The sequence below is a fragment of the Neofelis nebulosa genome, chromosome 16, assembly GCF_028018385.1.
Source record: "Neofelis nebulosa isolate mNeoNeb1 chromosome 16, mNeoNeb1.pri, whole genome shotgun sequence".
Lineage (NCBI taxonomy): Eukaryota > Metazoa > Chordata > Mammalia > Carnivora > Felidae > Neofelis > Neofelis nebulosa.
This window is the reverse complement of record NC_080797.1, coordinates 21,332,407-21,347,002: the sequence shown is the minus strand read 5'-3', so window position 1 is coordinate 21,347,002 and position 14,596 is coordinate 21,332,407. Positions and strand designations below refer to the sequence as shown.

Here is a 14,596-nt window from a genome sequence, read left to right as displayed (position 1 = left end):
TGGCCACCTGAGTAGCACCAAGATGTTAACCCTGATGTGATCAGAGATGGTGAAGGGTGAAAGCCAGTGGAGTGTGGCTGGGGCTCTGTGACCAACAGACTCAAGAGTAGCTTTCTCGGGGTTCAGGGCCCAGGGCGGTCCGAGTGCCACGCTAGGACATGGGGCACTTTGGCCACTGGTCCTGGGCAGGCAGGTACGGTCTGACATTAGTGAACGGTGTGGCTTTGGGCAAGTCATGTTACTTCCGTTTTTCTCCTGCATAAAAGGAGGCTCTCTCAGACTGAATGCAAAATTACGCAAATCTTCACTCTGGTGAGCTAAGGCGTCTATAACTTGGCCTCCCTGCCTTCTCCAAGCGCTTCTCCCTTTTCTGTCCTGAATAATAGCAAACTCAGGTCCTCATTCTCCTGCCCAGCCCCCTGAGCCAAGGGGCTCTGACTCCCCAGCCTGCAGACAGGCAGGCATGGGTCACACCAGCAGGGAGCGGGGTGCAGGCCAGGTGTAGATGGTCCGGGGAGGGCCCCCAGCCTTGGGTCTGGGCAAAATTTGTCTTTTAAGAGCAAGCGATAGGCTGATGACTGAAGTCCCAAAGAATTCTGTGGTTGAACCATTTTTTTTGTTGTTGTTTGTTTTCTGGCACAATCTGTCTCTGTTTCTGAGCCGAGTGCCATGTTCCCTGTGACAAAGACCTCTTTCTTACGACAGTTTAACAGCTCCGATACGGGGACAGCCCTGACTCTCCCATGGGCCCACGTCTGCAGGCGGCTGTGGACGAAGGAAGAAAACCACCGCTTTTCTCCCATTTGGTCCAAGCTGAACTGAGAGAGACTTCAGGAATAAAATGAAACAGAACCAGAAGCTCCTCCTGAAATTTAAAAAAAAAAAAAAAAAAGGAAAGCTCCTGGAGGGGTGAGGGAAACGTGCGTCCAGATAGAGAAGAATGGGGATCAGAAGTGTCCTCCGTGGGAGGAGGTGAAGAGAGCTGAGTGGGGTCAGGGGACGGAGAAGGTACAGATGGGGAGTGTGGAGACGCTACGCGTTAGGCTCCTATGGCCGCCGACACAGAACACAGGGACTTATGCTCACTGTTCAGGATGTTACGAGTCAAGGGGCCTGCAGGGCTGGGCTCCCTCCAACGCCTCCAGGGAAGGACACCCCCCTGGCTCTTCCAGCTCTGGGTGGCTGTCACCGCCCCTGAGCGCTTCTCGGCTTGTAGCCACGTCACTCCAATCTCCGCCTCTGTCTTCATGTGCCCGAAGTCTTCCCTCGGTGTCTCTGTGCTGTCCAGGGGCATTCTCCTCTGTGTGAGCGTTGAGTGTGTGTGTCTTTTCTCCTCATCTTGGAGGGACACTGGTCATACTGGATTTAGGACCCACCCGCATGCAGCATGACCTGGTCTTAACAAATTCCCTCTGTACAGACCCTATCGCCCACGAAGGTTGCATTCACAGGTTAGGACGTCAACACAACTTTCTGGGGGACACAATTCTACCACAACACCATTGCCCAAAAGAACCTGGGGCCTCCACACAGCCAACCCCCACCTCCCCTCGTTCGGGCACTCACAGGACAGGTAACTGGTCCTATCCTCCCAGCGTCCCAGCCTATCTGTCCATGCTTTCTGGGAGGTGAGGTGGGGAAGTGGACCATGACGTAATGGCCATCCAGACTATCTCTGTCCCCTCTCTTTGGATCTTCCTCCTCTCCCCCTTCCTTCCCTCAGCCACTGGCTGCATAGAGACACCAGGCAAGAGTTAGGGTTCTTACTACAGCAGCAGATGTCTAGAGTGGTGTTCGGCAAGACCTTTGACAGAAATACTCGCTGCCACTAAGATCGGCTAGGAAAAGTCTGTCCCTCACTGGGGAGAGTTACATACACCTCTAACCCCCAAAATGTCCAATGAGACAGGATGTCAAAGAGGGGTTTGACAATGGACTCAGACCTCCTACAGCCAACACAAAAGCATCCACAAAAGGGGTCAGACACCTTTTTACAACTAAGCCGAGACTATCTTCTGCACCGCCTTAGGGGGCGTTTTTCCAGCCTCTGTGGACCTGGCAGGTACTCGACCCGGGTGGCAGGAGAGGGCAATGGTTTAGGGCACGGGCTCCGGAGCCAGGCTTCCTGGGTTCGAATCCGGCCTCTGCCCCTTACTTGCAGGAGCATCCCGCAGCTGTAAACTGGGGTCCGTCATTTCGCAGGGGGCTTCGAGGACCGGCCAATACACAGGTCAGCGGGCACAGGGTCTGCGTGTGGAAAGCACTCTGTAAACGTCAGCTTTCGTGCTTGCTGGAAGCAGGGGTGGGGAGGCGGTTCGGCATGGGCCTCTGCATCGGCCAGACCTCAGCCAGACCCTGAGCTTTCCGCTTGCTGGAAGCATGACCCCCGAGAAAGTTCCCAGGCTCTGCGTCCTCCTCTCCATACTGTGATGGCAGCGAGGATTAAGTGGTGCATGTAAACCGCCCATAACGACAGCTGTCCCTACTAGTGTCACAAGGGCAAACGAACACACGTACCCAAGCTGCCTTTTGCAGCTTGCCAAGCAAGGGTTGTGGCACGAAGGCCACCACCCCAAGCAAGCCGTGCCTACAGATCCCTTAGCGTCTGCTCTGGAAAACACTGTCACTCTCTGCCTCTCCTTGCTTGTAACAAGCTGTGGGGGAGGCCGGACGGGGCAGCGATGGACCCCTCCGACGTCCCCACGCGAGTCACGCTGTCTGAACAAGGAGGGAGGCAGCCGCACTGCCTCCTGTCTGCCGAGCAGCAGCCTCTTCCCTGTGGGCAGCACAAGGGGCCATTTGTGCCGTGGCCCCCTCCGCCCTCCCCCCCCCACCGCCTCCAGCCACCACCACCCACATCCCCGGCGACAGGGCTGGACATCTTGGCACGGGGGACGGATCTCTACACAACGTGCACTCTGTTTAGCCTGCAGCGGGCTTGGGGGCGGGGGGGCGGCGGGGAGGCAGGGACCCTACAAAGCTCTTTGAGAACAGCAGTGTGGTTTCTTTGTGGCTTTCCCAGGCTCTGGAGACGACACACACTTTTCTCTCCTCCGTTCCCATCACCGCCCTGTCCGTCCTCCTGCACAGCTTGGGACAAGCAACTCAAGGTCTGAGAGTGAGTCCAGGGATTCGCGGGGCCAGGAGGAAGCAGCTAGTGCCCTTGGCGGGTGCTGTCCATTATGGAACCGTGTACAGAATTCCAGGCAGGCTGTCGACCCCCTGGCGCAGAGCCGACTCTGCCCAGCCTGGTGCCGGGTCCCACGCAACAGCAGAGGAGGTGGCCCAGGCCGTGCTCCGGGCGAGGGCACAGGATGGGGTAAAGCGTACGTACGCGCTAACGGCTGAGGACACTGAGCGGTTCCGGAGCGAGAGTCAATGAACACGAATGTCACGTCTGTGCTGAGACATGACAGCAAAATCCCCAAAGGGGGATCGGGGAAAGGATGTTAGGCATGGGGCCCGAGACTCGGGCCAACGGAAGCAACATCGGGAGCAGCTATACGCACCTGGAGCCCCCCACGTTGCTGGACTAGGGCCTCCAGGCCTGCGTGGTCCCACGCAGACTGTGGATGCCACTTCCAAACCAGTTCTCTTTCTGGGTAGGCTGGGGGTTGGGAGCTCCAATCCTGGAGCCCAGGCAGGGGCAGGAATGGGCCGGGCATCTATCTGTAGTGCCCGCGATGGGCAGGCCAAAGGAAAACAAAACAGAACAAAACAAAACAAAACAAAAAACAATACCTACAATGCAAAAAAAAAAAAAAAAAAAAATCCCACATCCTACACTGCCTTCCTGTATGCCAAGCGCTGTTCCAGGTTCTTCGTGTGTAAGAAATCCAGTTAAGTCTGTTGAAGTAGACGCTATTATCGTTGTGACTACTTCTATGACTACTGATTACTGTGGGAATTTGCAGATTAGGAAACTGAGGCACAGGAGAAAGGCAACCCGTTCAGGTTCTACAGCCAGGGAGTGGCAGAGTCAAGATTTGAACCCAGGTGGTCTAGCTCCAGGATCCAGGTCCTCCAATATTCTGTGTGTTCTTGGGCTTGCTGGGCTGGGGAGAGGTGGGTGCTGCACCAGGGCCCCAGGACTGGTTCTCACAGGTCTCACTGTGCCCCGCGCATGCGAGCGGCTGTGGGCAGAGGGCGCCCTATCTCCCTCCCGGTGAATGACACCTGCTTTGTTCCGGGGCTTGAAAACAGGTACACAAGGGTCTGGGGTTGACTGTGTCACTGTTCCTTGCCTTCTCTCAGATCACACCCTGAATCCCACATGGGGCAAACAAGCAGTCCGAGTGTGTTTGTGTGTGTGTGTGTGTGTGTTTGTATCAAGATTTACACCCCATAACTCAGACGTGCACTAAAAACCAATCTTTTTTTCCTATGATATGATCCCGTCCTGGATCCCTCATTTCCACACAGTAGCAGAAACAAAATCAGTATGACTTTTGCAAGTACATCATCCCGATCTGCGGAAACTGGTTTTCAGCACAGATAAAATACAGTAAGATTTTCAAGGTAGCATGATAACACAGTAGTAGAATACAGCGGATGTTCAAGATCACCTTGTTGCATTGCCCGGCGGTGGGGGGGGGGGGGGGGGCTCAAACTGACGAATTTGTATGAAGAACATAATTACGTATTGAGTGGTGTTGGACAAGCTTTTCATGTTGTAAGTTGCTCTGAATTTGAATGGAGAGAGACAGAGGAAGATAAAGAGAAGTAAACTCCTATCTGAAAAGTAGAACGGATTTTGTTTTTTCCTGACCTTATGAACTGATTTTTGGTGATAAATACACTGTTAACCGAGAGATACCTTATACAAGAATTGACTGACAGGGAGAGCCTATGATCGCAGCTTTCTATCGATGCCTTTACTTTGCAAAACAGAGAAGGTGACAGCTCTCCGTCCGTCCACATACACAGGGGACATTTTTATTGTCCCGCAAAGCCCAACAGTCCCGGAACCACAGATACAACCTGCCTCTCTTCACGAAATGCACATAAAAACTGAGGTTTAGATAGTAAGAGTCAAGGACACGGTCAGACTGCCAGGGGCTTGTTAGCCTGGGTCCCCTCTGCTTGACACAGAGGTACCACTGGAAGGACCGCGTGCTGAAATGAGCACATTTGTGAGCATTTTTCTGTCGCTGTAGCACCGTGTGTGTGGATGGATGGGTGTGGGAGTCAGAATGCTGCTGCTGGAGGTTCACATCAGAGAATGTCCCCAACCTTCGAAGGAAACCATCTGCCAGGGGGAGACATGGCTCCCCTCTCCAGTACCAGCAGGGAGGGATGAATGACCGTCACTGGGCCTCCCGACGAGGTCACTCTGACATAGCTGACGGTCACCTTAGACTTGATGATGTGTGCCAGGAAAGGCGAGCAAAGGTCTGAAGAACCCTGACTTCCAGAACACCCAAAACCGATCGGGTTTTTCTTTGTATCCTTTCTAGTGGCTTTGTGCTCAAATAATGGTAATTATCCCAGCTGTCCTGGGAAGTATGGAAAGTCTGCCAGATTCGTGGGTGAAGCCAAACTAACATTAAACGGTTTCTCGTGGACAATCTCAGGTACCAGGTAAATGATAAGTACACAGACTTTCATTCCTCCATCTGTTCACGTATCTGTGCACCCAGTGCGGGGAACGAACGGGCACCAGGCCCCACGATGGGCATATTTTGCAGGCAAGTGGCTATTAGGTTCCGGATTCTCTTTGTTATCAGCGGGGGAGTCCCCCAGGTGTGCAGGTAACAATGACATCTGTGTGTCTGCACAGACCTGGGGATGTGGAAGGCAAAGTGTCTGAAGGGGTGGGGGTGCTGCTATCCCCTCGAGAGGATAACCCAGTCCAAGAAAAATCTTGGGGGTTCTTGGGGACAGAACACGGGAAGTGGAGGGGGCTTACTGGCAAAATACTGTTACTTTTTTCATTGTTTCCTGTACCATTCTGCTCTTGCTGGGAGCATAAAAACCCACGGGAAGGGAGAAGGAGCCAGGAGAGAGAGTGGCGGAGGGCGGTAAGAATGCCGGGGTTTGGACAAGGAGACAGGACGGAGACCATTCCTTTCTCGCCCTCGCTTCCCAGCCCCCAACCCTGCCGGCTCCTTTCAGTCAGGCCTCCTGGAGCAAAGCACCTGCAGACTGTTCTCAGGAGGACTGTTGGAGAACCCCCAGGGGTTCTGAGGATGGGAGGGGCACTTCTTGAGGGTCAGTGGGGACGAGGGAAAAAGAAGGGGGCGCCCGGGTGGCTCAGTCGGTTGAGCGTCCACCTTCGGCTCAGGTCATGATCTCACGGTTTGTGGGTTTGAGCCCCACGTCGGGTTCTGTGCCGATGGCTCAGAGCCTGGAGCCTGCTTCCGATTCTGTGTCTCCCTCTCTCTCTGCTCCTCCCCTGCTCATGCTCTGTCTCTCGCTCTCAAAAATAAATAAACATTAAAAAAAAATTAAAACAAAACAGAACAAAAAGCCCTGTGGGGCATGCTCGGGAACAGCTATGTGGAGGGAATGGCTCTCCAGTTGCCTACAAGGAAGTGCTGGGCCCGAGTCTGGCTCTGTCCATGTGTTTGGCAGGCTTTTAGGCCCATCCTCTTTACTTCCAGGACGAATATACTAATTTTCATAACACTGTTTTTTGAAGTCATTAGAAAAATAAAACATAAAGAAAAATCGAATGAATTTTTGGGTGTCTTGAAGTTAAGCCCGTTCACCCCACTGTTTTCCTACTGGTGCCGACAGTCACGGCCCCGAGGGACTTCCTGCTCTTTTCTGGTGCCTTCCACATCCACCCTCCTCTCTGTGCCGGGACCATGCAAAAACTTTGCCGTTATGCTGATGCGGGAAAATAACATGACAGCAGAGCACCGTCAGGGCTGAATCCAATGAACTATTGGGGTCAAAATGGCAGGAATATAAAGATGTAACTATTTCGGGAAATGCACACAGCGTTTTTATAAACTCGTATGTACATAACACGGGGTCTTAAACTTTTGTAGGTGTGACTTCTGTCTGAGATCCACACTGCTTCAGCCATCCATGTGTCTCGACTGCTTTTGTCCCTTTGTCATTGTTTTGTCACCTGGCATCGATGATGGCCAGCCACCACACGGGGGCACTGTCCACCACCTGCTGCCTGCCTGCCCACACCTGCAAATTCCTCTCTCTCTCAGAATACAGGGTAAAGGGATCGGTGTGTGGGAGGACTGAAAAGAAGCATGTAAGAGAAAGAGCTGCTGATAGATAACTCTAGAATCCCGGGCAAGGTAGCTTGATGGGTTCAGGAGAAGGGCTTGTTTGCATAAAATAAAATGGAGAGCACAGTCTGCCGTCACACATACAGAACAGCACAAGAATTCGCTTTCGATTCTGCTGGGGTGATTGAAGCATGTGGCGGTGGGGTTTGTGGTGCGGGGAGCGGGGGAGGGAGTGTGTATCATTCTGCTGTGAAAGGGGTGGCAGTGGTTGGGTCAAGGGGTGAAAGGATCTCCTCTCCCGGGCACCTTCCTGACCTCATGCTGGGGCTGTGCTTCTCAGCCTGAAGACCAGTCTCCAGAGAGACCGGGCTGGGCTCTGGAACGGTGAGACCCAGAGCTGCGGGCACGTGGGGAGGTCAAGAGCGGCAGCCTGAGGCATGGAGAGTCTCTTGAGAATTCTCTGGAAGTCTGGCAGCTGGTCCTGCCACAGGGTGATCTAGGGACTTTGTAAGAGCAGCTTGACCCGTGCAGGCGGTTACGGTAGATGTGTGAGTGGACTATGCTGAAGAAGTTTACACTTAGTTCTCCGAGACCCCTCCCCACCACAACAGTGAGGCCTGCTCTTGACCTTCTCTACATTTAATTGGCAAACCTATTTTCAATAATATTCTGGATCCAAAGTAGGGGGATTAATTGGACAGAGAGATGCACATAGGTAATGGGTCTTCCACATAAAGACATATCGACTGGTTACTGTTGACTAATGACCAGGAAAATGTGTCTACTGCCATTTTTTTTAATGTTTATTTATTTTTGACAGAGAGAGAGAGAGAGACAAGAGCGAGAGCAGGAGAGGGGCATAGAGAGAGAAGGAGACGCAGAATTCGAAGCAGGCTCCAGACTCCGAGCTGTCAGCACAGACCCTGACGCGGGACTTGAACTCACGGACTGTGAGATCATGACCTAAGCCGAAGTCGGATGCTTGACCAACTGAGCCAGCCAGGTGCCCCACCATTTTTGTTTCTAAACAAATGGCTGCTTAGTTGACTAATGACTGCTGTCTTAAATGATTGTTAATATACCAACACGTGTGTTGGTTTTTAAGCCAGTATATATCTGACTTATGATTTACCCCTTGATAGGGGAGGCAGACATACACTTTAAAATTTATTTTGATGTCCCTCCTGTGCAACTTAGTGAGCCACCTTAGGTCCAGATGCAGACTAATCCACCAGGCATCCCTTCCTAAGTATCTAGATGTCGGTTAGCATTAGCTGGCTGGGACACAAGAAACACATTCGAGGCGTATCTTGGGGATGTGCTTTGTGGATTATCCACAAAGACCATGAGTCTGCAGCCAGCCTCCTTGGCTACCCAGAGCCTGTTGCACCTGCCGGTCAGGGTATGTTCGTGGGTGACAAACGCCACCCAACGTGTGTGCTCAGTCAAAGCCTAAATAGGAAGTGGTCTGTATGTGAAGTGTAAATAGCCTTGCTCTCCCCGCTGGTTTGCATTATGCCTGCCGCTGAGCCAAGTGAGAGCCGAGGGCACGTTTCTTCCATCGGGAACATGTTCTTTGGAGGTAATGCCACTTCAGAAAGGAAAACTGTTTAAGCAGCAAACTCCCAAGGGACATGTGGTCTGAAGAATTTCTTGGTGGTGACACCAGAAGAAATTGTGAGGGGACCAGACTGGAGAGAAGAAAGCTATGTTTCCCTTGAACCACGGGCTTCCCTTTGCTGCCTGAGATGCTTCGTAGTTCAGAGGACACTGAATTCGGGATAAACAGTGCCACACCAGCTATCCAGTGAGGAAGGAGGGTGGACGGAGGGAAGGCATGGGGACAGGCGCCATAAAGGTGAAGTAACAGCATCCGAACACTGGGTGGCAGCAGCAGCCCTACGCAAATTACATGCCTGCCTCCTGCCTGAGTCCTGGTTGTGGAGAAATTCAATTAAGGATCGTGCCTCCTTGGGAGTCTTTATTTTATACCTTTCTTTTCTCCCGTGGTGGCTGCAGATATGTGGCTTCCAGATGCATTATTAACAGGGCACAAGAAAGAGGTCGTACAAGAGTTAGTTGGTGTCAGAGCATTTGCTGATGAATCTGCAGTAAAATTACGGTTTTCCGCCGAATTAGAGGTCTGCATACTTTGGTCTGCAAAGGGCCAGATGACTATAGACGCTCAGCTTTCGGCCTTGAGGTTCTGCGCCAACTGCCCGCCTCCATTATTACCAGGAGTTACGGACAGTATGTCAACAAATGAGTGTCGGCTGTGTTCGAAGCAAACGCCGTTTCCAGAACCGGGTGTTGGGCCGGACCTGGCGTGGGGGCTACCGTTTGCTGAGACCCCTAGGCTAAATGAGGAGCAGCTAGCTTGGTCCACGTGGGCCCCAGGCACAGGCCAGGTAACTCTTGTTGCCAAGTACCTGCAAATGCATCCTCTCGCCCTCGGGGCCCTCCCGGAGCCCTACGTGATTATCTAGGTCTCCCTACGCTCAAACCTGAATTCCCCCTTCTCCCTTCGGCAGGACAACAAAATCCGCCGACAGATGCCGTCTGGTGGGTCTGCATTCAAAGCTCTCCCTCCCTCCCCTCCTTGTGGTCCCCCTTCAGTCCCACATCCCTCGTCCTGCTCTGAGGGCACACAGCTGTGGGTGGTCAACACGGGTCCATCTATGTCCTGGCCTCCAATTATTCCACGGGAGCCAGATCACGGTTCAAACCACCTCTTGGGTTTTATCATTTCCTTTCCCTGCATATCAGAACCCACCCTAGCTGCCCACCTCTCGGTGCATGATGTGCTTTCTTAGCCGTCGGGCTCACCTTCCAGAAAGCACCGTGTGAGCTCCATCTCGGTGACTTCACCTCTCCGCCGGCCCTGAAAATGCCTTGGGACCTACCTGGACCTTACTTCACGACATTACCTGCCTCCATCGCGTCCACCAATTCAAGCTGACCATCCCCCCCCCGGTCCCGATGAAGTACCACCGTTCTATGGAGTGCCCCTGACACGAAGGAAGAGCCTGCCCTTCATCCACTGGTTTCTTAGTAACTCGGTTTGTAGCCCTTCCTTGGAGCTTACGCTGTGCCCTTCTTACGGTGTTACTGGTTTCACTGCCCGCTAACCAATTATTTAGGCCATCTTTTCTGGTATTGACTTTCAATTATGTCACACTGCGGTCACAGAATGTGGTCTGAGTGGTATTGATTTGGGGGCCATTCCGACTTTTCTCTGCGGCACGGCGCTCATCAATTTTGGGAGCCATGCGCACGCGGGCTTGACAAGAATGTCAGGTTTCTCATCACCAGGCTGGGGCTCTACGCACATCCATGACGTATGTCGTGTTAACTTTTTATCTGCCTTCTCAGTGCCCGGGCGGGGAATCCTAACCCTTCACCATGACGACCGTTTTGTCTGACTTCCCTTGACATTCTGACCATTTTCCTTCCCCAGTGTGACACTTAGGTTGCCAGGAGCATACAGGTGCTCATCAGCCCGGGGCACTGTTCCTCTTCCTGCAAAGTACTGACCTCCATTCTTTGCGTGGCTTTCTGCCCGAAAGTCTGGTTGGTCTGATTCCAAGACTGTCATACCTGCTTTCTTTTTGGCCAGGGTGCACCTTCCACCTTTTTTCACTCCTTTGTTTTCAAGCTTTTCTGTGTCATGTCTTAGGCGTGCCCCTCGTTTGCCACCCGGAGCTGGGATTTCAAAAGGCAAAACCTGTCTCTTGTGCGAGATGCGTTTAATCATCGGATGACTTTGCTTTTGCAGCCTGCCCTCCGGCATTAGCCTTGTTCTTTCTCCTTCTCCTTCGTGCCTTGCCTGGGGGCTCTTGTGCGTCACCACCCTCACCCCCTCCCCCCGCCCCCGGGGCATTTGAAAAGGAAGAACCCAAATCACGCACTGTAGGTGGATTTATGGGGGGGGGGGGGATGGCCTGATGGGGAGGGCCTGTTGGAGGGAGAACCTTCCCTCCCAAGATACTCTGGACACAGTGGTGACAACAGCACAGCCCCGCATGCTGTGGCTGAGAGTGGGTGGAGGGCGGGGGGTGGTGAGAACCCCCCAGTGGCTCCATTAGCAGGGGGTTTTTTGAGGCTGAAAATACCAAGACTGCCGCCCCAGCTCAATCCCAACTGGAAGGTCCCGTTGAGGGTTTATGTAACTCAGAGAGCGCCTGTTCAAGGGAAGAGAGGGGCTGGGTCGGAAAGACTGTTGCTCTACTTTCTTCAGAAATATTTATAAAGATTAGCAGAAAGTGCAGGTAATAGAATAGAGGGCCGTCCGAGCGGACACCCCGATGTCGCGGGAGACGTGGCTGGACTAAAGCCTGGCTGGGGGCAGGGCTGTCACTTGCCAGCCACCGACCCCCTGCAACGTGCACGGCGCCCGAGCTCCTGGAGGACCCGGCCTGCGGATGCTGACAGGCTCAGTTCCCGGGATCCTGCTGACTCGGAAGTTTCTCCTGGTCTAAGCGAGGCCAAGATCAAAACGGCTAAAAAGCCATACTCCCCGGCCCTCTCCCCTCCCCCTCTCCCAGTGTGAGGAGAGCAGCCTGCAGGGCGTTAGGAATCACACTTAACCCTTGATTTTGGCGACATTTCTACATTATGAAGTCCCCTTTGCCCTCCCCCCACCCTCCATCAACCAGCTCATTTGGTTTTCACAATAGGTATCACATGAACGGATGATGCTGGAGGAACCCACCAGTTTGACAGGTGGGAAAAAGAAGTTGAGAACAGGGGAAATTTCGACTTGGAACATGCCGGCCCACATGCACATCTGGGGCCTCAAGGAGCACACATGTCCCTTAACATGTAGCATTAGAATTTAAAGACCTACAGGGGGCGCCTGGGTGGCTCAGTCGGTTGAGCGTCTGACTCTTGACTTTGTCAACTTGAGTCATGATCTTAGGGTTGTGAGTCTGAGCCCTGCGTCCTGCGCCAGGCTCCGTGCTGAATGTGGAGCCTGCTGGGGATTCTCTCTCTCCCTCTCTCTCTGACCTCCCCCCAAATTAAAAAAAATAATAATAAATAAAGACCAGCAGAGACTACACTTAACACACAGGGGTCCCACATTGGCTGAGGAGCTAAAAGGAGGGGATGGGGCATAAAGAAGCCTCACATAAGTTCAGCAGCTGAGGGAGGGCGGGAAAGGGGCTCTGTGAGAAATGAGTTCCTGACAAGCAGGGGAATAGAAACCAGGTTGATCGCTGAAGGAGGCGGGGCCACTGCCACAGGGGGAAAAAGTCGGTCAGAAGGCAGAGAAATGAGCTAGATGCAGGGGTCAGAAACCAGTGGCCCCCAGGACCATCTCTTGAACATGAATCATATTTTTTTTTTTTAATTTTTTTTTTCAACGTTTTTTATTTATTTTTGGGACAGAGAGAGACAGAGCATGAACGGGGGAGGGGCAGAGAGAGAGGGAGACACCGAATCGGAAACGGGCTCCAGGCTCCGAGCCATCAGCCCAGAGCCCGACGCGGGGCTCGAACTCACGGACCGCGAGATCGTGACCTGGCTGAAGCCGGACGCTTAACCGACTGCGCCACCCAGGCGCCCCATGAATCATATTTTTAAAATAATTGTGCCTTGAGATAGTGCATGTGCTGCCCAGTTGAGGTTCACCTCTGTCCTCACTGTTCCTAACTGTCTCCACCCCAGGATGGTCTCCACTCAATTTCTTGCCCCTTAGTCTTCTGAAGGCACCTGAGTTTGCCACCCTGGGATGGAAGGGTCCTCCCTGCTCTCCTCCAGCCCAAGGCTGTAGTATTCACGGTCCTGTAGGCACAAGGGACCACGTAGAACACATCTCCATTATGGCTACAGGATAAGCCATAAGCCTCCGTGGTCCCGAGACGATAGCCTTGCCTAGGCCCTGTGTGGGGCCAGGGAGGTAGAAGAGAAGAAGAACTTAGAAGGCACAGATTGTCTGCGGAAAGACTGTCTATGGACATGAGGAGTCAAGGACAGCAGTGAGTTTGGTTTGGGCAACCGGGTGCAAGGGGGTGATGGGGAACCCTGGAGGAGGGACAGGTTTTTGCAGGATGGCAGCAGGAGACAATAAGCTCAACTTTGGAAATGCTGAGCGTGGGGATCCTGAAAAACATTTGAGTGGAGATGTCTGCAAGGTAGCTGGACCCGTAGGTGTAAGTTCCAGAAAACAGTCTAGGCTGAAGATCAACATTGGCATCACCAGCAAATGGATGGAAAATAAAGTCTCGGGAATGGAGGAGATTCCCCAAGGAGAGTACACTAAGTGAGAAGAAACGATGCCCCAGAGATGGATCCCAGGCAACATCAACATTTCAGAGAGGGCCGCAGGACGAGAAGCCCACAGAAGAATCTGTAGAGGAACAGGAAGTGGGGGGAAACCAGGAGAGCGCAGGGTCCGGAAAGAGAAAGGAGCGGCTTCAAAAAGAGGGAGCAGTTGAGAGCATCAGTTGCTGGCTTTGTTAATTTTTTTTTTTTTTTTGTCTTTAGTCTTTATACTTTTAAAGGATTTGGAGAACGCAGACGATTATTTCCATGTTGTGTTTTCAAAGCGGTTACCCATTAGATAGCTCATATGACAAATGGCATAACCAGCTTGTTTGATGGAACCCCTCTCTCAGGCAAGCTTCACCTGACCTCCCCCACCAACTTCCACCAGTCTTGGCCCTCTGGGGCCAGGGGTGCCCATCGAGGTAATAAGCATTTCCAGAGCACCACTGGGTACGGTGCCAGGCTCTAGGGAACAGGTGCTGGCTTACCTGGCACTCTCAAAGGTGGCGGATGCTGTCTTTTCCACAGCCCCAAATCCGACGCCAACAGCAAGACCCTCTGAAATGGAAGAAAAAAGTATGAAGGGTTAGGAGCAATTTTCGAACAAGGTTCATTACCATCGCTGGGTCAGGTGAGACCGCATTAGGCTGCCAGTAACAGAAAACCTACATAACTGGAGTTTAAACCCGGGGTTGGCTGGCAACGGTCTGGGGGCCAAATTCAGCCCACTGCCTATTTTTGTATGGCCTGAAAGCTAAGAACGACGTTTACATTTTTAAATAACTGGAAAAAAAAATCAAAGAAAGAATAGTATTTCATGACACATGAAAGTTATATAATTTTAGTGTTCACAAATAAAGTTTTATTGGCACACTGCCATGCTTAGTTTGTTGACAAGTTGTCTGTGGCTGCTTTTGCGCTACATCAGCAGAGATGAGTAGTTGTGATAGAGAACATATGGCCCAAAGACCTACAATATTTACTGTCTGGCCCTTTACTGAAAGAGCTTGATGATGGGCTCCTAAGCTAAACACATAGGGTTTTATTTAGCTCGCGCAACAAGAAGTCCGAGATTGGTGCAGGGGCCCAATGATGTCTTCCCAGACATTCGAGGGGCCGTCTTGAAATGGTAGACT

At 52.4% G+C, this 14,596-nt stretch overlaps 1 protein-coding gene across 8 annotated transcripts in view; it reads right to left on the bottom strand.

Annotated features, from left to right (window-relative positions):
- SLC39A11 (solute carrier family 39 member 11) overlaps positions 1 to 14,596 on the bottom strand; it is a 428,283-nt gene that overhangs the window by 54,158 nt on the left and 359,529 nt on the right. For all 8 annotated transcript variants that reach the window (XM_058705004.1, XM_058705005.1, XM_058705012.1 and 5 more), the window contains one exon: positions 13,949 to 14,018. In XM_058705004.1, the coding sequence (XP_058560987.1) occupies positions 13,949 to 14,018 (70 nt within the window). The remainder of the gene's footprint in view (positions 1 to 13,948; positions 14,019 to 14,596) is intronic.